This window comes from Pleurodeles waltl, chromosome 9 (assembly GCF_031143425.1).
Source record: "Pleurodeles waltl isolate 20211129_DDA chromosome 9, aPleWal1.hap1.20221129, whole genome shotgun sequence".
Lineage (NCBI taxonomy): Eukaryota > Metazoa > Chordata > Amphibia > Caudata > Salamandridae > Pleurodeles > Pleurodeles waltl.
Window position 1 is genome coordinate 751067645 of NC_090448.1, and position 24090 is coordinate 751091734.

At 43.3% G+C, this 24090-nt stretch overlaps 1 protein-coding gene across 3 annotated transcripts in view; it reads right to left on the bottom strand.

Moving 5' to 3' along the window:
- LOC138259916 (solute carrier family 35 member F3-like) overlaps window positions 1–24090 on the bottom strand; it is a 177314-nt gene that overhangs the window by 16303 nt on the left and 136921 nt on the right. For all 3 annotated transcript variants that reach the window (XM_069207898.1, XM_069207897.1, XM_069207899.1), the window contains 2 exons: window positions 18733–18952; window positions 11212–11337 (listed from right to left, as the gene is read on the bottom strand). In XM_069207898.1, the coding sequence (XP_069063999.1) occupies window positions 11212–11337; window positions 18733–18952 (346 nt within the window). The remainder of the gene's footprint in view (window positions 1–11211; window positions 11338–18732; window positions 18953–24090) is intronic.

Genomic DNA, 24090 nt, shown 5'->3' on the forward strand with positions numbered 1-24090 from the left:
AATAAAGAAAATCGTAGGAGTTTCTATCTGGCTGTCACAAAATGAGGTGGGTTCATCAACAGCTCAAAAGGTAAAATCATTGGCTTGTTGGTATTTCCATAGCATGGACCTTGTATAAGAGCATCAGAGTGTTCATCTTTATGCGAGGTGATGGAAAATGAAGCAAGACTGTGGTGCCTTACACCTTTTTATTACACACATTTACACTAGTATCTCACACATTTAAATTTTAGGCACATTGTGATTAAGTGATTTCCCAGAACAGCAACATTTTCAGTCAGTGCCTAGTTGGATTTAAATCAAGATCCTCAGTTTGCTAGCTTAGCCACTCGAACACATCTCATTTGAACTTTCAAAAATACTTTAAACATTCAGGGCCTGATTTATACTTTTTAGCACCGCATTTGCGCCATTTTTTTGACGCAAAAGCGGTGCAAACTTACAAAATTCAATTATATTTTGTAAGTTTATGCTGCTTTTGCATCAAAAAATGACGCAAATGCAGCACTAAAAAAGTATAAATCAGGCCCTCAATTACACCACTGCCTGTGAGCACTCATGTTCTGCTGATGTTTCAACATAGCCATTAGGCCGTATTCCTCAATCAGTTTAGCAGGTGGACCGAACGCAAATTATTTTGTTATTTATGTTTATATATGGGCAGCACCTACATTAATTGTCTGTTGTTTAAGGTTGAGGTTTACCTATTTGCATATACACAACTGTTTAAAGTTAAGTACATACATTGCATGCATAAAGGGGTAACTGTGTAATGTGGTCTTACCATCGAATCCTTCTGGTAATAGCTTTGGCCTTGTAGTTTGTAAATGTCACCAGAAGTCTGAGATGGCAATGACAAGGTACCGGTTATGTATTTTTTATATTTCAAGCTGTTTAATTCAAAGTGTAGATAACAATGGGCATTGACTGAAATTAAACTGTTAGGTTTTATTTACCTGTCACAAATAAGTTATTGATATAACTATAGGCAATAGTGAGATCAGTGGATGTATGTGCCTCTGTGGCTGCGGAATTTACAGCTTAATTATGGATTTGCTGAATTTGCACCGTAATTTCCAAAATAGGCAACCAAAATTGTTGTTTCCAGCTCAAAAAGATGAAAATAATACAGCCAAAGTACTGCATAATTTGCATTTTTTGTCACATCATTTTGATAACCTTGGTCCTCCAAGCTGCATAATTCTTGTAGCCTGAACAATGTAAAACCTTTGCACAGTGAAAACAAAATATGTATTTCACAAGTAACCGTGAAATGTTTTCCATATTTCATGGTTCCTTAGCAATATACACGTTTAATACCTCTCCTTTTGTGCAATAAAAGCACCACAAATTGTAATAAAAGCATTTTTACTTGACGATGTAATGACTTCTCAATAATCTCCATTGTAGCCATCAGTATCTTTTGAATGTGTTATTTTCTGTCATCTAAGGTAGTTTTCAAACAATTGATTATATTTTTTTCAGTTTTGGCCCTGCAATCCTTCTTAAAATGGCCAAACACTGCTGTGTGAGAAATTATGCTATATTGTAAGTTACAACTTTCCAGCCAGTTCCCATTTTGTTAGCTCTAGATCAGTGGTTCCTAACATGTGGTCCAGGGACCCCTGGGGTCCGCGAAGCCTCCTCAGGGGGCCTGTGATTTCTAAGAAAATAAACTAATATTATTAACAGATTAATAAAGCCTATAGAAATAAAGTAGCTAAACTGAAAATGTTAACACTTACTGTAAATGTCAAGGAATTTGAAATTGGAAGCTAAAAATTAAATCAATATCCTCAGATTTATTTGTGTGAGCAGTACAGGTGCATCAAACAGAATATAGCATGGCTGGTGTGGGGCTTCAATTGAATTCATAAAAGCTCCAAACTTCTTATTAAAATTTATATTTTTTAACTTTATTTGTTTACAAATTAAATAAAATGTAATCATTTGTGTATGTGTTGATGGAATGCTTGTTTCTGTATTTTCTGTGTATTGTTTTGCGGTTCAGATGATAAACAATGTTTAGGCCTAGATTTCTGGCTTCCTGTAATGACTCATTGGGGGGGGGGTCTCCGGATTCCAATAATGATTCAGTGGGGTCCCCGGGTTCCAGTAATTATAAAGTGGGGGTTCACAGAATGCAAAAGGTTGGGAACCACTGCTCTAGATTAATTTTCTTATACATTTTTACAAAAATACACACTTCCACCTTAGCCAAACTTGCACTCAAGTCACTGTTTCTTTCTCTCCAAATGAAGGAAGGTTATGCAGAGATGCACAAAGATGCACAGATTAAATGTGTACTTGCTGCAACAGAAATTCATCATGGCATGGGAAGTAGTGTTGGCAGCCATATTAGTAAAGGAGTTCAAGCCATGGAAAAAGTACATTTATTCTTGTTATGTTGAGCATTGACAGCATAAGACATGTCTGCAAGATTCTATTGATATAGCCAGAAGGAGACCTGTGAGCAGGCCCATGCTTGTGGGAAAGTGTGTGCAGGCCCATAAACCTGCTGCACCACTCTCAAAGGGCTCCTGTAGCTCCAGCCGGTGTACAATGCCTGCACCCTCAGGCAGTTCAGAGCTCATGTTCCTTCACCTGAACAGATGCCTTGTGCTCTCTCGCAGGAAGATAGAAGGTACAGCTAGCAGAATAGGGGAGTATGTAGAGCTTTTGTTCACTGAGGGCACCATGATTTGAGGGCACCATGATTGGAGTTGTTCCATTTGTTGTGGTGCTACCAGGCCATGCATTACCGATTAGCACACATTCACTAACAGAGGGTCCATTCTATTGCACCCTTGAAGTTGACCTGCCCTCACAAGCTTCATGCTTTACTCCTCCATCCACTTACTTTGGGGTTTGCCTGCTTCAACCACACCAGGGAAGGGAGTATAAAATGCTAAACCCCTTCAGGTTGTGAAGGGTTTGCGTTTGATGTTCCTCATGAAACACAATTTCAACACTGAATAGGGCACCTTTTACAGTTCTAAAACTTAGCTGTCAAGTGAATCTGTCATATATGAGTGACACCTTCACCCCAGCGATTAATTTGTTGAAAAAAATTGTGTGCTGGTGACCAAAATGTTTTTTGGGAGATTGGTATCGGAACATCCACAACCAGCGCTGCCCAGTGACACAGTGAAAGGCAGACGTCTTATGAAGGGAGCAAGAGGAATGGGTTTAAAATGCTGTAAAGTTTGCTTCAGTCAACGTTGCCACCATCCCCTGCTTTAACACCCTCAAAATGCTCAAAGTAATCTTCAAATGGCTCCCAGTTAGCACATGCAGAATGGTCACCGAAGCCCTCCTCACCAGCAAGCTGGACTATGGCAAAGCACTCTATCAGAATCATTGTCTCACTGCTAGAAGACGTCAGATCATACAAAACCATGTTGCCAGACTCATATTTAGACTTTCCCCTGTGTTCACATCACCTCGCCCAACAAAAGCCTCCACTGGCCCACTCATTCACTAATCCACACTGACCATTGCACAACACACCCACCAGACACTTCTGCTCAGCCAGAATCTAGCTCACACACATCCCCAACATACAAAGAACCAGAGTCAGCTGTTGTGCTTTCCCATGCCTCCTGCCCAAAGCCTGGAATGACAGGCAGCAACACATTAGAGCTGCCTCCTCAGTACTTGGACTCCAAAAGAATCAGAAAATATGACTTCTCGTCTGGACATGTCCCAGTTACAGCTGGCATATTCCCTGCTCAGCACTAGAAGACTCTTTTGGGTGAACTGTGCACTTCACAAATATCCTTAACATAAGATAACATACAGTTTGCCTTAGCATTATTATTGTGGTGTAGTTCATATGTCTCTCACTCTTGTGTCTACCGTTTCACACCCCATCTCGGTTCTTTTCCATCTCTGTCATACTCTCATTTCTTTCTCACCTTTCTGTCCATATTCACACACATGCTTAATTATCTTTCACTGCTATCTACCTTCTCTTTCTCTCTTTCTCATTGCTTCTTTCAGTCCTTTCTCTTTCACTGTCATCCTCCCTCCCACCTTCTCCTCCTCACTCCCTACCAGAAACAGGCATTGTGGAACATTATCCCATGTGAGAGACATGTGAAACTCCCAAAGAATATTAGCTGGTCCTGTTTTCTCAGTCTCAGTTGAGCTCAGCTCTATGTGCCCAAGGCTGTCATAGTTGGACTCTTGCTCTAAGCAAGACTGCTGGTTTAGGGGTGACAGCACTTTTGTTTGTAGGGACTAAGCCAATCCTACAACAAGTTGCAACTGTTGGCCTAAACTCCCGTCTCATAAGCAGTACCTCACCAAAAACCCGAACAGTAAAAGGTGATTTCTGTCAGCCTTTACACATGGACTTAAGAGGGTGACATCTCAGGGGAGTTGTAGTTAAACTGAGATTACCCTTTTCTCACATGAGCAACAAGTCTCAGTCACACACAAGCAATGAAGTTTTCAATAGATTTTATTAACAAGACTGCAGTCTACTGTAAAATGCATGAGCTGCAATGATTAGGATAATGAACGATGCAAGAAGCAGAATGGTAAAGACGAGAGTTGTGAATACAAAGACCTCCACCATATTGCAATAACATGGAAAGTAAAATATCCCTAGAACCCTAGCATGGAGAATCTAATCTCTAACCTAAAGAGAGCTAGGTGTGATAAACCTAATCTGCCAGTACCGTGTCCATGGGAAGAGCCCCCCAACCCCCGTTACCTCGGAATGAGGTCTCTATATCAGACTCCTTGGGGATGCGAAGGCTGGGTCTGCATCAAGGCGACGTGTAGCATAGATAGCGTTGATGGCATCTGGTAGGAATCCCTCTGCTAACCGTGTCTGCGTGAGATGTATTTATACCCATTTTGTAGGACCCCTGATGCAGATATGTTCCCAAACAATAGAGGAGAAGGCAGGCTTGGGGCGGCAATCATATAAACAATCCCCTCCAAAAGTGCAGTATATTCCTGTCATATGTAAGTGGGAACGAGACATTGTGTGAATACCTACGTATATAACTTGTCTTTGACGCTGATAGCAATGCCTTCACAGAGTGGCACTGATAACATGAAATCAAAACATTTTCCTAACTATAACTATAGCCGCCATCTTGGAAGAAATAATAAAATACATACGCTAAAACAGAGCATGCTAAGTAGGTTAAAAGTGATGGGGGCCCAGGTCTGCAAGCCAGAAGGCTAAGCGAACTCCTGATTCCCAATAAAACCAAATAGGATAAACTATAAGGCTGCAGGGCTACATATGCACCAACTCAGTTCCAGCTCAATTAAAGAATTTACCTGTAGGTACACGGTCTCTGTTCTAGCTGTGAATTTGTTCAGCACTATGTATGCAGGGACTAGGCTGCATCTGTGCTGGAGCTCAGCTATACCTGCCGAGGAATGAGTTCAGCTCTACAAGATGATAAGGGATGTTTGTGATGGAGGTCCACTCTCTCTGTTCTTTTATTTCTTCTAAGTGTACAGCCTATCTCCAGAACAACAACCAACTTCTTCTCCTTAATAAAATAGGCATTGAAATTAGCTTCTTGATACCAAGCAGACTTCACCCTTTTGAAAGGGAATATTTTAATTGACTTTGCGCTGCAAGAGTTTGGACACATGGTGCTGATCTCTATTTACCTTGTCTTCTTAGCCCCTCTCAATGGCACACCCTATTTCTTCCCAGAGGGTGATTTATTGTGAATGTCTTCTTAATGTTTACTGATTTTATGTCATTTTGGTATGTGCTTTTGGTCTACATTTGTACTGAGGAAATTTATAAAGAGCAGGGAAGATCAGTCTGAGGCAAGGATACCATTTTAAATATGAAATGAGGCAAAGGTGAAATGTATGGGGAAGAAAGGAGCAGGTAGAGAAAAATTAAAAGGGAGGATGACAGGCAACAGGAGAGAAAGCAGCGACATGTGGAGAGAGTGACAAGGGGGACATAGGGAAGGATGAGCAGAACTGAGGTCCAGGTGACTACATTGTAGCACATGGAAAGGAAAGAGTGGGCCTGAGCAGAAAAGCTAATTTAAAGAATAAACATAAAATCTGAACTCTTGTCTCTGAGCACCAAGTGTGAGTTTTAAAACAGGTGGACTCTCACAATAAGGGAATCAGGTGGACCATGTCTCTGAAGTAGGTGTGTTAACACACAGGACTACACTTATCTGTTTGAATCCTTTGAAATGTGAATGTGTCTTGGATTTGAAGCAGGCACCATTCTCCCTTTGGCTCAAGGTTTTCCAACCACCAACTGCCACTTGCAGAGATAGTAATGATGATCACGAGATATAACACACAAAGGCAGAGTAGTCTGGAAAGACCATGCTGCTGTGGCAGAAAGCTTTGGTGGTAGAAGTGCCAGGTGCTGTCTGTCCACAGTATCATTCTGATCAGCCCTTTCAATTTATTATATGTTTGTCCACCAATCACACCAAACAAAAGAGGGGAAGAGGCTCAAAAGGACTTCTGGGAGGTGGACTGTGAAATGTCTGAGGGGTGTAGTTCAACTATGATCCCCTAATACAGGCAGAATCCATTTTGTTTGGCAGACATACTGCACATGCTTCAGGCAGCACAGTATATATTAAAATGGGGCTGTTAAGGCGCACACAGCGCTTCCCTGAAGCCAATGGAAAGCCACAAAGTGCAGCAGCAGCAGGATCCTGAGTACTATTCCATTTTTATAGGGCTGTATTTTCAGTCCTTTCAACATGACTACTGTAAATACATGATTGTGAGGCTGCAGAGTTTTTGCGTAGTTATTGTTCTGCCACATTTGCCAAATAATCCATCATCTGTTGCTTAATATCCATATTTTAACAAAACATGTGTTTCTACATCAAACGGTTCAAAAGTTACTAAAAACGCAGTGACGTGTTGCTGTGTATTGTATTGTATTGTATTGTATACAATTGCTGTGTAGAGGAAGTACCTTTTCAAAGGTTGACTGGTCAACTTTCTGCTGCTTCTTGCTACATTTAGGTGTTAAATTGCTACCAATGAGGTGCAACCTATGCCATGAAAGAGTCAACAAGTGTAAAAATGAGAAAATAATGAAATTATACTACCCTGAAATGTGTTCCATTATGCTACATAACTTGCCATTTCTTGATGCATAATTTAGTCAATGCTGCTGCATAATTTGGCCCTCTCTGATGCATAATTCCAGTGGTCCTGCCAATCAAGAAGCTGGGAGAGGTATTGAGGTGGGCCTTCCCCTTTTCAATCTTGCCCTTGCTGCTCCATCCAGCTCCTCATAGAGAATCATGGCTTGCTGGTTCCTATGCCCATTCATCAGATTCCTGCTTTGCTCTGAATTGCCAGCTAAGTAAGCCAGGACAATAAAACAAAAATGCTATTTCTCTATGTGTTTGTGAATGTGTTCGTGGGTGATTGAGAGTGAATGGGATTGAGTGGAAATGTGTGTGTTTGAGAATGTCAATGGGAGTGAAAGTGAGAATCAGTGCTTGGGAGTGTGAATGAATAAGTGAAAATGAGTGAAGCAGTATGAGTGTGCCAGAACGTGTTATAGATCAGAGGTTGTGAAAAGGAATGAAAGGGAATTGTGGGTATAGCTAGCAATGCAATGGTACAGCAGGTGGAGTTGTACCATGGCCCAGAGAAAGTATGTGTAAGTGTGTTAGTAAGTGAGAATGAGTGAGTATAAGTATGTTTGTGCATCAGTAACAGCAGTGAGTGGGAGTAAGTATGAGTGAGAATGAGCAAGTGAGAGAATGTGAGTAGGAGTGAGTGAGGGAAAAGAGACTAAGGGCCATGATTATCCAAGCTTTCATACAATGCAGCACAGCACCCAAAAGTGCGGTGTTGTGTGAGAGGGAGAGAACAGAAAAGCACCATATCTACAAAGATATGGCACCATCCTACTCTCTCCCATGAGCTGGCACAAAATCACACTGTCAGGTGCCGGCGAGAGTCTCTAGCATAGGTGTTGTACTGGAAAGGTGCCACCCCAATACAAAATACTGTGCTTTGACTAACTTTTCCTCCTTCTGATCTGTGCCGTACAGTCCAGTACACATGCAAAGTGGGAACAGTTTAATGCCTGCTTCCAAGTGGCATTTCTTTTTTTACACAAAACACTCTACTATTGTAAGTAGATCGGTGGTTGCATGGAAATGCCCATATCTAACCCATGGAATGCCCCATTAACGCAGAGTACACAAAGCAGTGATTTGCTCTGCTTTGCAACACTTTCAGGCAACTCTCCAAAGCAAAACAGGTTTGGCACTGGAAAGTAAAGTTGAAAAAAGCATTTTGAGCAGGATTGTGTCACTTTTGTGATGCAAACCCAGTGCAAAATGGTTGTTAATGTGGGTCTAAATGTGAGAGGGAATGAGTACGAGTGAGGCAAAATGTGAGAAGAAAGGGGTAGGCTCCTTGGCGATATTACACTTCACCACTTTTGAAGATAACCAGCCACCTCTGGAGCCAATACTAACTGACAAGGTGTGGCCTAATGGCCTGAGATGCCAACTTTGGAACTCGAGAACAAGGTTTGAATCTCAGCGTCAGCTCAACATCTTGTGATCCTGGGCAAATCACGTAATCTCCCCCTGCCTAAAAGGAAAAAAAAACAGATTTTGTCTAATGTAATCTTGTGCTCATGTAATGCATCCTGATGCCTGTTCTCTATATAAAACTACACAAACAAATGACAGGTACCAGGAACATTTTACCCGGAGGATTGGGATTGCTACCCACTGGCTCTCTTTGCTATCCATCCATCCCACTCCTATTTTGCTAGTATAATGTTGCATGTTTTTATGTTTTAGTCAGTACTTGACACTCTAAGATTCAAAAACACAATGTCCCCCCTTCCTACTGCCAGAAAAGTATGGACTGCGACGGTCACTGCATTTAAAAAAACAAACTCTTTCTTCCATTTTTTGCATTAATTTAGTGCTTTTTGCCTCCCACGTGAGCAGTAAGCACTATATAAATGCAATTTGAAATCAAGACAATTCGGGATTTCTGCCTTGTTTGGCCAGGTACAGGAAGATGGCAGAGATTGCCTTTAAAATGCAGATATGGACCCACACACCATCGTCAATGGGCAAGCACTGTACACTTTAAAACAAAGTGTGATCAGTAAAGCACACTTCCTTGCACAATTAGAACCCCCACGGTGGGGTTTTTGTCCTGGATATTGTGAATCACCCGTGACCCCTAATCACCTCTTTTGAGGACTCTGTCTGCATGCAGCAGAATAAGCTGTCTGTTTATTCCGATGCACTCCTCCAGCTGTACTTTGCCGAGGCTTTCCCTGGGACAGACACCTAGACAGCTTCAGGCCGGGCTACGGAACACGCCCAGAGGGGAGCTGAAGCCCCTTCAGCATAATGGGCATTGCGCGCCAGACCCAGTTCCTCACAAGTTGATACAAAATCAAGCATTTAACAAACCCTATATGTCTCGTCTATGCGAGATCTAATAGCCTTGTCAATACTTTTAGCCATGTTGCTCAGCACCACGGCGGCAAAACCTCGTTTACTTACTATTCCTGCCTTCATGATCCTTGAGTCCATGGGTAGCATCACGGGCAAGAGGCAAACATATCTCGCAATATCAACATCTGTTTTTTCTCTCAATGCATGTGCATGTAAACGAAGCAGCATTAGTCATCAACAAGTTAAAATATAGCAAAGTATAAAATGAGAATGTTCCCACCACTGATCCCATATCTTCTGGTATTTCTTTATATGCTGTTTCTTTGGCTGAAGAGAAAAAATCCATTCCCCTCTACGCTGTTACCCTTGTTGACACAGGACAGACATGTCATCCCTGCTGAGGTACCTTTGCTAAGCATGGGTGCAGTTCCCCAGTGGCATGGCAAAGGTGTCATGGGCCATGGTGCAAACAAGGGAAATCATCTCACTGCTCGCTAGATGAGTAGTAAAATACTGTCGTAGTTGGTGCTCTCTGTGCCCTGGAACCACTACACCTCCTGCACTATTGAGAGCTACGCCTCTTGTGGGAAAGATCTGGTAACCTGTTGCTCCTTGTGTATAGCGCTCAAAGCAAATAAGAACCTTGCTTGCCTTCTGCGTTGCAGCATGCCTGGCGTTCTGTGTGAATGTTCTTCAAATGAATGCATGAAAATGCTTGAAGATAGACTTATAAATCATTCATGTCTGACTCATGGGATAAAAACTGATGCTTAGTACTTATATATCTTCTCCCTTAGCAGCCATGCCTGATGCTGGGTTATTTGAAAGAGGTTTCTACACGCTTGATGAGGGCAGGTTGTCTTTTCAAGTTCAGGATTTATTTAGACAGGAGTGACTTGCGGGGTGTGGAAGGGGCAGGCGGCGTGGGGGTGAATAAACATTCAAATACATTATATAAAAAAAACACTTATCTTCTCTGCCGCCGCGCCGCTCCTCTTGCTTCCGTCGCTGCTGCAGGCACATGCTCCCAGCCTGCCCTACAGCGAATCCTGACGCTGCTCCGGCTGGGAGTGCCCAGCCATGGCACCCACAGGCAGACTGGGAGCCTGTGCAGGATCTCTCCAGCCTGGCAACTGTGTTGCTGGGCTGGAGAGAGCACACTGCACATGTGTGTTTAGCCGGCCCGGGACGGCTGGCTAAATGTACATGTGCAGTGATGGGGAGTGCTGTGCACTCTCCCTCACTGCTTGTCACCCCTGTGGCTCCTTTAAGAGAAATTGATAATAAACTAAGTTTATTATCGTTTTCTTTTAAAGGTTTTGCAGCTGCCGCTGCTAGTGTGGGGTGACACTTCTCTGTCCTAATGGATGAGCCACTCCTGTATTTAGAAGATGTTAGCTGTGTATGTTCCATTTCCCTTAAGATAATAAAGTCGTGCCACCTTCCATTGTACACATTAAATTTATTTAGAATGAAGGCTCTTTTTGTTTTAATTTATTAAAAAATATATTTTCATTCCTATGGGCCTCATGGCAACTGGTCTGCAAATCACAACTAGGTTGCGTATGAAACAGGTTTGAAAATTTCGTACTCATTATCCTGTCTATGAAATGTTCCCCTTTGATATTGCACCAGAACTGACGTGGTTTGAGCGGTATGTCACCAGTTTGCCTACTTTGTGAAGGAAGGACTCTGATGTAGCTGTTTGCCCAAGGACATTTGTTAATCATATCCTTGTGTTGGTGTTGCATGATAGTTACACCCTACACTGTGACCCGACTGAAGGTCTTACCTTGTACAGTGCTGAAGTAGATGCTGCAGCCACGGCCAGGGCCACTCCCATGATGGAATCACTGTGGAAGCCATCAGCGTAGGCCAACATTACGATTCCCGTGATGGACAGGATCACCGCCACAATCTGCCAAACATGAGAACTGGATTGGAGAACGGCGGGGATGCAATGAGATGGAAGACAGACTGCATGGAAAATCCACACATCCAAGGACGTAATTAAATTAATTAAAGAGCAGTGCAATTCATGCATAACCAATAATTCTTTGTGTAGCAGATCAGAAGAGGTGAAAAGAGGGAACTCATATTATCTCTCAAATGATGTAAGTAACAACTTTCAAATGTATTTATGAACCTTGCAGAAGATATCCCATTCATTCAGCAGAAGACCTTTCGTTCAAATCTATTCTGTCAGATATCCTATCCCAGACTGCTTTCTTATTTATTAGTCTGGCTTACAGTTGTTGAGGGACTTCATAACCCCATTCCTGATTACTACCATTTTGTGTGGAGTCCAAGCGCTTTAATGGTTGCACTCCTTGATATAAGACAATATCCTTGATCCAAAAGATGCACTTTTTCTGACTTACATCAGTCATTTAGATGTAAAAGCAAGCACATTTGTATATTAGCAGTTGTCACCAATCCAAAGTTAGACCAGTAGCCACACTGAGATCTAAAATAGAATGTCTCATGTGTGTATGTGCATCAACTAGGGACTTTTAGGGGAACAAGTGATGTGTAGGAGGTCTTGCTCCATGTGGTTCCCCACATGTTGTGAGCTTGCTACAGTCAAACTGCCATTCTGGTGAATGCACAGTCAGGTGGATTTTTTGTGACAGTTTCAAACATGAAATATCATCCATTACATAACAAACCATTAAAATTACAACTTACGGCCATAATTACAAGAAAGTGGCGCAACATTAGTGAGGCAGCACTTTTATTGCGGCCCCCTTGGTCCCCTAAAGCCACCATGGTAGTGCCATATTTACAATATGGGGCACCATGGAGCATGTTAGGTGCAATAGCATCATTTTTTTGACGCTATTGTAATGCTATAATGGATTGGCGTAAAAAAAGATGACTCTAATCCAGTATAGTGTTAAGAGGCCCATTGAAATCAATGGGAGCCTCATTTTAATGCCTGCTTTAAGCAGGCGTTAAAAATGAATCTCGAAATGGCGCAATGGATTCTTGTAGATTCCATTGCGCCATTTTTAGCGACTCTCTAACGAGGGAACCCCCCTTTGCGAAGGGTTTGCAAGGTGGCGCAAACCTGTAGATATGGCGCTATGGTAGTGGCCCGTTAGCATCACATTTGCGGCAAAAATGTTGCCGCAAATGTGGCACTAAGGGGAGCAAAGTCCTTGTAAATCTGGCCCTTAGTGTTTTACGTCAGCTATACTAGTCAGTTGAGCATTTCCTAACAGACCATGCATATCATCTTTTTTAGCAATAGGCGTCACATCAGGCCTCTTAGTACCCATGAGTAACTTATGTAGGCAGCCACCTATGGAAATATGGTGAGGAAGCTCCTCTGATCTCGGTGGACCCTACCTCCCATACATTCCTTTGGTGTCTTATTGCCACCCTCCCCTGCCTCATTCTTCTAACCTAACAATGTACTTCCTGAAGCGAACCCAAAGGTGTGCTGCATCTTCGACATCTCAGACACCACAGAAGTATGGCACATAACCCCAATGAATTGCTTATCACGCAACAAGAGCAACTTTTAAACACATGACAACCAGGGAAATCTATATTTTATCTGCAACAGTGGTTCTCATTGGTATCATTCAAACAAAACATAAAAGATGATAGGTTAAATAACCTCATGCAATTCATGCTTATGTAAGAGACCACCACCATACATATGGAGTTAGTATAACACCAGTTTATGTAAGACACATGAGTTAATATAGAACACAAAATATTGAGTATTTGCAGAAAAACAATACCAGTCAAAATACCACAGTGTAGTTCGACCCCAGTGCAAAGTCTGTAAAACCGCAATGCAAAGCAAACAATGCCACTAAATATAAAAACAAGGTTGATCAACTAGTAACAAATGATTCATCAAATATCTTCAACAGTCCATTTAAAAAAACTCCTTGATTAATTAGTTTTTTACTCCTTGATGTCGGAGACATTTTGCCCCACACTAGATACTAAGGTCTCATCAGGACTGTAAGGATATGGGGACATCAGAGGTGTCCGCATCCATAGAACCAACAGAAACAAGCATTGGCAAAGCCAACAGGTTGCGCCTATACAAGAGCGATTGGCTTTGACAATGTGTTTTTGCTGTGTTGTATTTCAGTGTGCCTGCTATTAAGCATGGCTAAAGGTTAGTGGTGTGGAGTGCCGTAGAGTGGAGTGGGGGAGTAGAGTGTTGTATAGTGGAGTAGGGGGAGTAGAGTGTCGTAGAGTTCAGTTGAGGAGAGTAGAGTTCAATGGTTCAGTGGCAGAGAGTGTTGTGGAGTTGGGTGGAATAGGTTGGAGTGGGTTGCAGTGGATTGAGTTAGTGGGGTGGATTGGAGTACAGTGGGGTGGACTGAATGGAGTGTGGTGGAATGAAGTGGGGTGGTTTGAAATGGGGTGAGGTGGATTGTAGTTGGGTGGATTGAAGTAGAGTGATTAGATTGGATTGGGGTGGTTGGACTGGACTGAAGTGATAGGACTAGAGTGGAGTGGATTGGCGTGGTTTTGATTGGGGCAAATTGGATTAGGGTAGGTTAGACTGGACTAGAATGGGGTGGATTGCAGTGGACTGGAGTGGCGTGAATTGGATTGGGGTGGATTGACTGAAGTGGATTGGACTGGATTGGATGGATTGGAGTGGGGTGGGGTGGTTTGGATTGGGGTGGGCTGGATGGATTGGAGTGGGGTGGTTTGAACTGGGGTGGGATGGATGGGAATGTGGTAGAGTGAGGTGGATTGGACTAAAGTGGAGTGTGGTGAATTGAAGTGGGTTTGACTGGATTGACTTGGGGTAGGTGGATTAGAGTGGGGTGGATTGGTTTGGAGTGGGGTAGAGTGGCGTGGATTGAACTGGGGTGGGGTGGGTTGGATTGAGGTGGTGTGGATTGCATTGAGGTGGGGTGGACTGGAATCAGCTAAATTTAACTGAAGTGAGGTGAACTGGACTGGAGTCGGGTGGATGTGACTGGAGTGGGGTGGACTGGACTGGAGTGGGATGGATTGGACTGAAGTGGACCGAACCAGGTAAAACCAAACAAAGACTAAAAAAAAACATCCCCCCAAGGATATTAAAGAATTGCTACACCATCATTCAGTATTATCAAAATATTTTTCCAGTGTACAAAACCCCTATGGAGTACTATTGCACCTTCTCAATATACCCTTTCATTATGACATCACATACACCATGTCAAATCATAGCTTTCATAACAACATTTATGACATCTCAACTAAGATGATTTTTCAGGACACAGTGCATGGTAGAATCGCAAGTTACAGTGAATGTAGTAGGGCGAGTGAGGTGAGAACACTGTGTACAGAGGTGCGTGACATAGTAATTTGATGGTGGTGTGTTAAGTTAAAATGTAAGTTATAAGTAATACTGTGCACATAGGTGCGCGACTTATAGTAATTTGAAGGTGGTATGCAAATCCTAAATGTAAGTTGTAACTATAACTTTAGAATTTCTAATGTTTGTGTGGTTTAGGTATGGTTTGTATGGAAAGAATAAATAAAGATTTCCTAAATATAACTTATCTCTAACTGTATTTTTTTTCATAGAATTTAAATGGTTTTTATATTTTTACTGAAAATGTGTTTCAAACTGTAGTACTAAGAGTTATTTATAAAGGTCTTGTTAATCGGAGTGTCGCACAGTAAAATGGTGGAATGTGTTGTAGATGATTGCTTAGTGGCGTAGAGCATGGTAAAGTCTCAAACAGTGGAGTAGAGTTGACTGGAGTTGTGTAATGTAGTGTGGAGTAAAGCATAATACAGTGTATTAGGGTGTCATAGAGAAGAGTGGCGTGGAGTGTATTATACAGTAGTGTGTTGCACATAGTTGAGCAAACTCATAAACTTGAGTTGCGCCTCATATAGTACAGTGGAATGCTGTATCGTAGAATATTGAAAAGTATTAAGTGGAATAGAGAGTTCTACAATGGAGTGTATGGGCACAGAATGGACTGCAGAGTTAGACAGTGGAGTGTATGTGGATAGAGTGAAGTAGAATCTCATACAGTGCCATAAAGTACAGTATAATTTTATGGAGTGCAGTTCTAGAGAGGGGAGCAGAGTGTCGTACAGTGGACCTGTGTAGAGCGCAGTGTCATACACTGTAGGGGCATGAAGTGAAGTACTGTACAGTGGAGTAGCATACAGTGGAATAGCGAAAAGTGGAATAGTGTACACTGGAATAGCATACAGTGGAGCACAGTGGAGTCGTGTACAGTGGAGAAGTGCACAGTGGAGTGAAGTAGACTGAAGTGACGTGTGATAAACTGAAATACCACATAGTGGAGTGGCGTAAAAAAGGAGTTGCATCCACTAGAATAGCACAGAATGGAGTGTTGTAGAGTGGTTTGGCATACATTTGAGTAGCATACAGTGGAGTGCCATAGAGTGGAATAGCATGGAGTGCCGTGGCATACAGCAAATGGGCATCCAGTGGAATGGCCTATAGTCAAGTAGCGTACAGTGGAGTTGCAAACTGTGAAATGGCTGGACTGGCAGCCAGTGTACTGCGTACAGTGGAGTTGCGTACAGTGGAGTCGCAAATACTGCAGTGGTGTACAGTGGAGTGGGTAGAGTGCAATAGAATATATTGGAGTGTCACAGAGTGGGGTGTTGCCCAAGGGAATAGTGTAGAATAGAATGGTGTACAGTGGAGTGGCATAGAGTGGAGTGACATACATTGCAGTAGTGTGCACAGGAGTGCCATACAGTGAAATAGCTAAGAGTGTTGTAGAGTGGAGTGGCATATAGTGGAATAGCGTTGAAGAGAATGACGCAGAGTGGAATAGCGTTTAATTGAGTCATGTGCTGTTGCATAAAGTAGAGTGGTATACACTGAAGTGGCGTGCAGTGTAATAGCATAGAGTTGAGTGGTGTATTGTGTAGTGCCATACAATGTAGTGGGGCACCGATGTAGTTTACATTTTGGAGGACTGTAGATTATAGTGTGCAGAGTAACGTCAGACAGTGACTTGAGCTGCATTGCGTTTCTGTACATGTTCTAACCAAAGCAGGGTGACACATGGTGGTTTTGCATAGTTTGGTAAATCTTACATAAGCAGTGAGTTGCTCTTGTGACACTATGCATACCACAAAGGCAATACAATACAATCTCAAATTTGTCCCTATTAATATATTGTGCCAAATTATAGCACTGTAAGTTATCAGTATACCGTGGTACTTAGCGATAACAAGCCAGTGTATGATTGGCTAATATCTGCCTCTAAACATTTAAAAGGCAGCTATAATCATTTTATTAGACTTTATGATTGTTGTGACTTAGGGCATTGAACTTAGGTAAGTAATAGGCTTTATTGTTGTTCCCAACCTATTACCATTTTCTTAAAGTGGATAAAGGTATGTAATTTGTTTTTTCATTTTCTATTTATTTATTTAACCAGTTTACACAGTACTGCGGTAGTAATTAGCATGTGCCATGTCTTATTTACAAAATGTACCCTTTTTGTAATTTTTTTAAGTAATGCGGTCCTTTGTAGGTATGACAATCGTAATAAGTAGACTTTTTTTTACATAATTAAATATAGGAATTATTGTAAAGACACTGTAGTACACTATCTTTGTAAAATATTGTATATTACAGTGTTTTTAAGTTACTGCAATACTATGTAGGCAGTATCTAGGTAATACCTCTGTACATCATAATATTTTTTTTTAAATATGTGGAAACGTATAATTACTTTTCCTATCTATTACCCCTTACATTAAGTAGTAATAGGTCGGGAAATAATATGAAGCCTAACACTTAACTATATTTAAAGCCCTAAGCCAGAACAATGGCAAAGGGGCCTTAAAAGAACATGAGTGTCTGCAAGTTTTGTAAAGACAGTCATTATCAATCAGACAATGATTTGTCTTAAATATACACAGCGCTACTACCTCAAAACTACTGTGCCAACAGATATCTCTAAGTTTAAAATGCTAATAACTCTAAAAATACTTACCCTTTTAGTCATAACCACATAAAAGATCATCTGCTCACCATAATCTTCAATCTTACCAAATTTCTTCAAAATCCGACTGACCGGTTTTGCACTACGTCCGATACAAAAAGTCTATGTAAAATGCATTGAGGTCCAAATCTGTTTTGGGACTCCCCCTTTTTGGTGCAGCACCTTGACCAAACGCCTCAAAACGTTCTATCCTCTGGCAATATAAGGACCAACTTTTCCTATAGTCGAAGTGATTTTGTGTTTTGATCATAACTTTGGTGCTGTTTGGCGAATCTTCACAAAATTTTTGAAACTAGTTTACCACTCACTTTAGGTGAAGTGTAGAAAGTTTCAGGGTGATTTGTCTAACGGGGGCCGGGGAAAAAAGGGTCTCAAAACACTTTTTTGCCATGCAATGTCTATGGGGAGTTTGCAATTTTTAGACATGGTTACAGCCTGAACCGCTGAGTAGAATTACAGCATATTTTGCAGAAAAACTGATCTTAGTATAGAAAGAGCCCTTTTCATAATTTGGTGTAAATCTGTTCAGTAGTTTCGTAGTTTTAAAAGAAAACATATAGATATCTAGGGACGCAGCTCTGTTGCAGATCCATGGGTCTGAACCCAAAAGCAAGGCTCTGATTGGCTGGCCGCAACCTGAAAAAAAAGTTATGACCACCATTTTGTTTTTTGGCTGTGCCCCAGGGAGAAATTCTAAATGAAAAATCACATCCCAGAGGGACCCATTATGATAAAAAAAAATCCTCAATAATTTTTTTTTTTGGGCGATCCATAGTTCAGCTGAACTACCACAGCGCTCAGCCCAGACTCCAGTGTAAAATCGCAAGGATTCACAGAGCTATAGTCAAATGAAAGAAAAACATCACTTTATGTTAAAAAAAATAGAATTTCCCTGATAAAAACCAAAGGTTAAAGCAATGTTGTAGTTAGGGCCACATTTTACACACACAAAACCATAGAAATTCGGCAGTTATAGTTATACTTATCTGAAGAAACTATAACTTGTGCGATTAAGTAACTTTAGGCCATGAGTTATAGTTCCTTAACATAAGTAAACTATAAGTATAACTGCTGAATTTCTATGGTTTTGTGTGTGTTAAACATGACCTTAACTATAACGTCCCACAAACTATAACGTCCCTGCAACCTTTGTTTATATATATATATATATATATATATATATATATATATATATATATATATATATATAGTACTCTCTTTAAACATAGCGATAATAGCAATAATAACATGCTGAAAAGATGTTACCACTATATTCCATAGGCCATTGCCCTCTCCTCTCGGATCTTTGTTCGGTTGTAGTCAGTGGCTCTTACCCGTACACCCATAAATCGGTCCTTGAGCACGATCCAGGAGAGGAGGAATACGAAGGCCTTGTTGCAGCAGAACAGCACAGCGGCGTCGCCCGCGCCTATCCTTTGCAGAGCCAGGAAGAGCAGGTAGCTGCTGAGTGTCCATAGGAGGCAGAAGGGCCCCACCCGCCTCAGGGCCAAGTGTGGGGTGCAGTTATCCAGGCCCAGGAAGGCACCACAGTATCTGTTGAGGGGGACAGGAGAGAGGTCAGAAGGCAAAAGTAGGTAAAAACAAAACATGTTATGTGCAAATTGAAGGAATAGCGGAAAAGTGACACTGGTCCATTTAAAAGGTTCCAGATAATGCTACTAAGCAAAAAGGCCTGACAAAACAAAACGGCCTCAGTGGTTTTGATGTAATCTAACCTTGAATTGATCAGGATCAGTGCTAAATTTGGAAAATAAAATAAAAAAATTAAGTACAAGGGTCCCAGAAACCTGGAGTTGGGAGGCTTGCATAAAACAGCTTTCGTTTATGTATAAACAACTTTCATCCAGATCCCCTCTGCCCAGACCCTTCCTACTCTCCCATCCTGCCACATTAAATAAGCACTCAATACAGCTGATATCTGCCCTGGAAGACCATGTACATATAACCTTATACATTCGAGAACTCGGGCCTTTGGGCCCTGGAGAACTTTCCAAGAAAAGATCAAAGGGTCCCTACTGCTTCAAGGCTTTTAGACTAGCTTTCCTGATTCCTAGGCACCATGCCGATACTTACCTTTTCAGAGATTTCACCATCAACCTAATTTTATCATCATTTTGAGGCTGCAGTCTATCAAGAATGGTGAAACTAGTAATCTTACACACCCTTAACTTTGACTACAAATGAATTGTGGGCAGGATTGTTAAATGGCACAATGCAGAGCTCACATTTGGCCTAGGAGAGTGCAGCCCTTGCCGGCCTCGTTTAACCAAGAACTGTTGCCTTTGCGCTCTGTGGAACATTTAAAATACCCCCCTCCAATGTAAATTCTAGTTGCCATTTATTTGTCATATCTGACATACCAGAAACAGTGAAACAGAACCTGGGATTGTAGTGGATCCTGTTTAGGTTTAATAGGTCTCAGGAGTTTAACTTAGTCTTCTGGCTTGCAGGCCTGTGGCCCCGCCACCTAGTGACTTTGAACCTACTTAGTCAGACATCTTAAAAGAAATATTGAAATAAATAGGCTAAGACAGAGCAGGCTTTGTTAAGAGTAACAACATTGTTTTGATTTGTGTTATCATTGCCACTCTGTGAAGTCATCACTATCAGCGTCAAAACCAAGTGATGTACATAGGTATTCACATCATGTCCCTTTCTCACTTACATGTAACAGGAACATAATGTACTTTTGGTGGGAATTATTTGCATAATTGCCACCACAAGCCTGCCCCCTTATTTATTGTTTGGGAACATACCTGTGTCAGGGGTTCTACAAGATCTGTATAAATACATCTCAAACAGACAAGGCTATCAGAGAGATTCCTACCAGATGCTATTGATGCCATCTATGTGGCACGTCGCCTTGATGCTGACTCAGTCTTCGTGTAACTATGGAGTCTGATCTAAAGACCTCACTCCAAGATAACAAGGGTTGGGGTGCGCTTCTCATGGACACGATACTGGCAGATTAGGTTTATCACACCTAGCTCTCACTAGGTTAGGGATTAGGGCCCTCATTTGGACCTCAGCAGTCTTTTCGCAAGAAGGCCGAGGTACCGCCGTGCTGAACACCGCCAGTGCAGGCGGTTTTCCGCACAGCGTATTATGACTGCTGGCAGCCCTCCACCCTTTTCCGGACAGAGAGCAGCCAGCAGCCATACTGGCTGTCAGCGGTGAAGTGGAGGCTGCTCCACCTCCACCGCCACGTCATCAGAACACCGCCCACCGAATCACGTCCCATGATTCGGCGTGGCAGTGTTCTGGTGATGGGGAGCTGGCGGCGGAGCAGCCCCCATGGATCCCGTTACCTCCCGGAGGATCACTGGACCAGGTAAGGTGATCATCCATTAGGGGAGGGGGTTGGGGGCAGTTGTGTGTTGTGGGCGTGCATGGGGGTGTGCGTGTGAGTGTGTAGAGGGGTGTGTGACTGCATGTTTGCATGCAGGGGCATTGTGTGTATGGAAAATGTGTGCGTGTATGTCTGTGTGTCTGTCTGTGTGCATGAGTGCGTGTATGTGTGCGTGTATGTGTAGTTGTGTGAGTGTGCGTGTAGGAGGTGTTTGTGTCAATGTTGGGGGGCTGTGGGGAGGGGGATCTGACAACTTTTGGAGGGTGGTAGGGGGGCCATGGATTTGGAGGGAGGACTCTGGGGAGGGGGAGGGGCATGGTGGAGACCCCTATCAGTGCCAGGGAATGTATTCCCTGGCACTGATAGTGCCTACCACCATGAATTTCGTGGTGGTACAGAACCCCACGAAATCCATGGCGGTATGTGGGGTCATTGTAGGAAAGTACCATCTTGCCTGGCATGTTACCCCCATATTTCACTGTATATATGTTGTTTTAGTTGTATGTGTCACTGGGACCCTGCCAGCCAGGGCCCCAGTGCTCATAAGTGTGCCCTGTATGTGTTCCCTGTGTGATGACTAACTGTCTCACTTAGGCTCTGCTAACCAGAACCTCAGTGGTTATGCTCTCTCATTGCTTTCCAAATTGTCACTAACAGGCTAGTGACCAATTTCACCAATTCACATTGGCATACTGGAACACCCTTATAATTCCCTAGTATATGGTACTGAGGTACCCAGGGTATTGGGGTTCCAGGAGATCCCTATGGGCTGCAGCATTTCTTTTGCCACCCATAGGGAGATCTGACAATTCTTACACAGGCCTGCTAGTGCAGCCTGAGTGAAATAACGTCCACGTTATTTCACAGCCATTTACCACTGCACTTAAGTAACTTATAAGTCACCTATATGTCTAACCTTCACCTGGTGAACGTTGGGTGCAAAGTTACTTAGTGTGTGGGCACCCTGGCACTAGCCAAGGTGCCCCCACATTGTTCAGGGCAAATTCCCCGGACTTTGTGAGTGCGGGGACACCATTACACGCGTGCACTGTACATAGGTCTCTACCTATGTACAGCGTCACAATGGTAACTCCGAACATGGTCATGTAATATGTCTAGGATCATGGACTTGTCACCCCAATGCCATTCTGGCATTGGCGGGACAATTCCATGATCCCCCGGGTCTCTAGCACAGAACCCGGGTACTGCCAACCTGCCTTTCCCGGGGTTTCACTGCAGCGGCTGCTGCTGCCAACCCCTCAGACAGGTTTCTGCCCTCCTGGAGTCCAGCCAGGCCTGGCCCAGGAAGGCATAACAAAGGACTTCCTCAGAGAGAGGGTGTTACACCCTCTCCCTTTGGAAAAATGTGTCAGGGCTGGGGAGGAGTAGCCTCCCCCAGCCTCTGGAAATGCTTTGATGGGCACAGATGGTGCCCATCTCTGCATAAGCCAGTCTACACCGGTTCAGGGATCCCCCAGCCCTGCTCTGGCGCGAAACTGGACAAAGGGAAGGGGAGTGACCACTCCCCTGACCTGCACCTCCCAGGGGAGGTGCCCAGAGCTCCTCCAGTGTGCTCCAGACCTCTGCCATCTTGGAAACAGAGGTGCTGCTGGCACACTGGACTGCTCTGAGTGGCCAGTGCCAGCAGGTGACGTCAGAGACTCCTCCTGATGGGCTCTTACCTGTGTTGCTAGCCTATCCTCCTTCCTAAGTAGCCAAACCTCCTTTTCTGGCTATTTAGGGTCTCTGCTTTGGGGAATTCTTTAGATAACGAATGCAAAAGCTCATTAGAGTTCCCCTGCATCCCTCTCTTCACCTTCTGCCACGGAATCGACAGCTGACTGCTCAGGACTCCTGCAAAACCGCAACAAAGTAGCAAAGACTACTACTGCAACCTTGTATCGCTGATCCTGCCGCCTTCTTGACTGTTTTCCTGGTGGTGCATGCTGTGGGGGTAGTCTGCCTCCTCTCTGCACTAGAAGCTCCGAAGAAATCTCCCGTGGGTTGACGGAATCCTCCTCCTGCAACCGCAGGCAACAAAAGACTGCATCACCGGTCCTCTGGGTCCCCTCTCAGCACGACGAGCGGGGTCCCTGGAACTCAGCAACTCTGTCCAAGTGACTCCCCCAGTCCAGTGACTCTTCAGTCCAAGTTTGGTGGAGGTAAGTCCTTGCCTCACCACGCTAGACTGCATTGCTGGGTACCACGTGATTTGCAGCTGCTCCGACTCCTGTGCACTCTTCCAGGATTTCCTTTGTGCACATCCAAGCCTGGGTCCCCGACACTCTAACCTGCAGTGCACAACCTTCTGAGTTGTCCTCCGGCGTCGTGGGATCTCCTTTTGTGACTTCGGGTGAGCTCCGGTTCACTCCTCTTTCTAGTGCTTGTTCCGGCACTTCTGCGGGTGCTGCCTGCTTCTGAGTGGGCTCCTTGTCTTGCTGGACGCCCCCTCTGTCTCCTCACTCAAGTGGCGACATCCTGGTCCCTCCTGGGCCACAGAAGCATCCAAAAACCCTAATTGCAACCCTTGCAGCTAGCAAGGCTTGTTTGCGGTCTTTCTGCGTGGGAACACCTCTGCAAGCTTCTTCACGACATGGGGCATCCATCCTCCAAAAGGGAAGTTCCTAGCCCTCTTCGTTCTTGCAGAATCCACAGCTTCTACCATCCGGTGGCAGCTTCTTTGCATCCTCAGCTGGCATTTCCTGGGCATCTGCCCAATCTCGACTTTGTCGCGACACTTGGACTTGGTCCCCTTGTTCCACAGGTACTCTCGTCCGGAAATCCATCTTTGTTGCATTGCTGGTGTTGGTCTTCCTTGCAGAATTCCCCTATCACGACTTCTGTGCTCTCTGGGGAACTTAGGTGCACTTTACACCTACTTTTCAGGGTCTTGGGGTGGGCTATTTTTCTAACCCTCACTGTTTTCTTACAGTCCCAGCGACCCTCTACAAGCTCACATAGTTTTGGGGTCCATACGTTATTCGCATTCCACTTTTGGAGTATATGGTTTGTGTTGCCCCTGTACCTATGTGCTCTCATTGCAATCTATTGTGACTGTACATTGCTTGCATTGCTTTCTATTGCTATTACTGCATATTTTTGGTATTGTGTACATATATCTTGTGTATATTTGCTATCCTCATACTGAGGGTACTTACTGAGATACTTTTGGCATATTGTCATAAAAATAAAGTACCTTTATTTTTAGTATATCTGTGGATTGTGTTTTCTTATGATATTGTGCATATGACACCAGTGGTATAGTAGGAGCTTTGCATGTCTCCTAGTTCAGCCTAAGCTGCTCTGCTAAGCTACCTTTTCT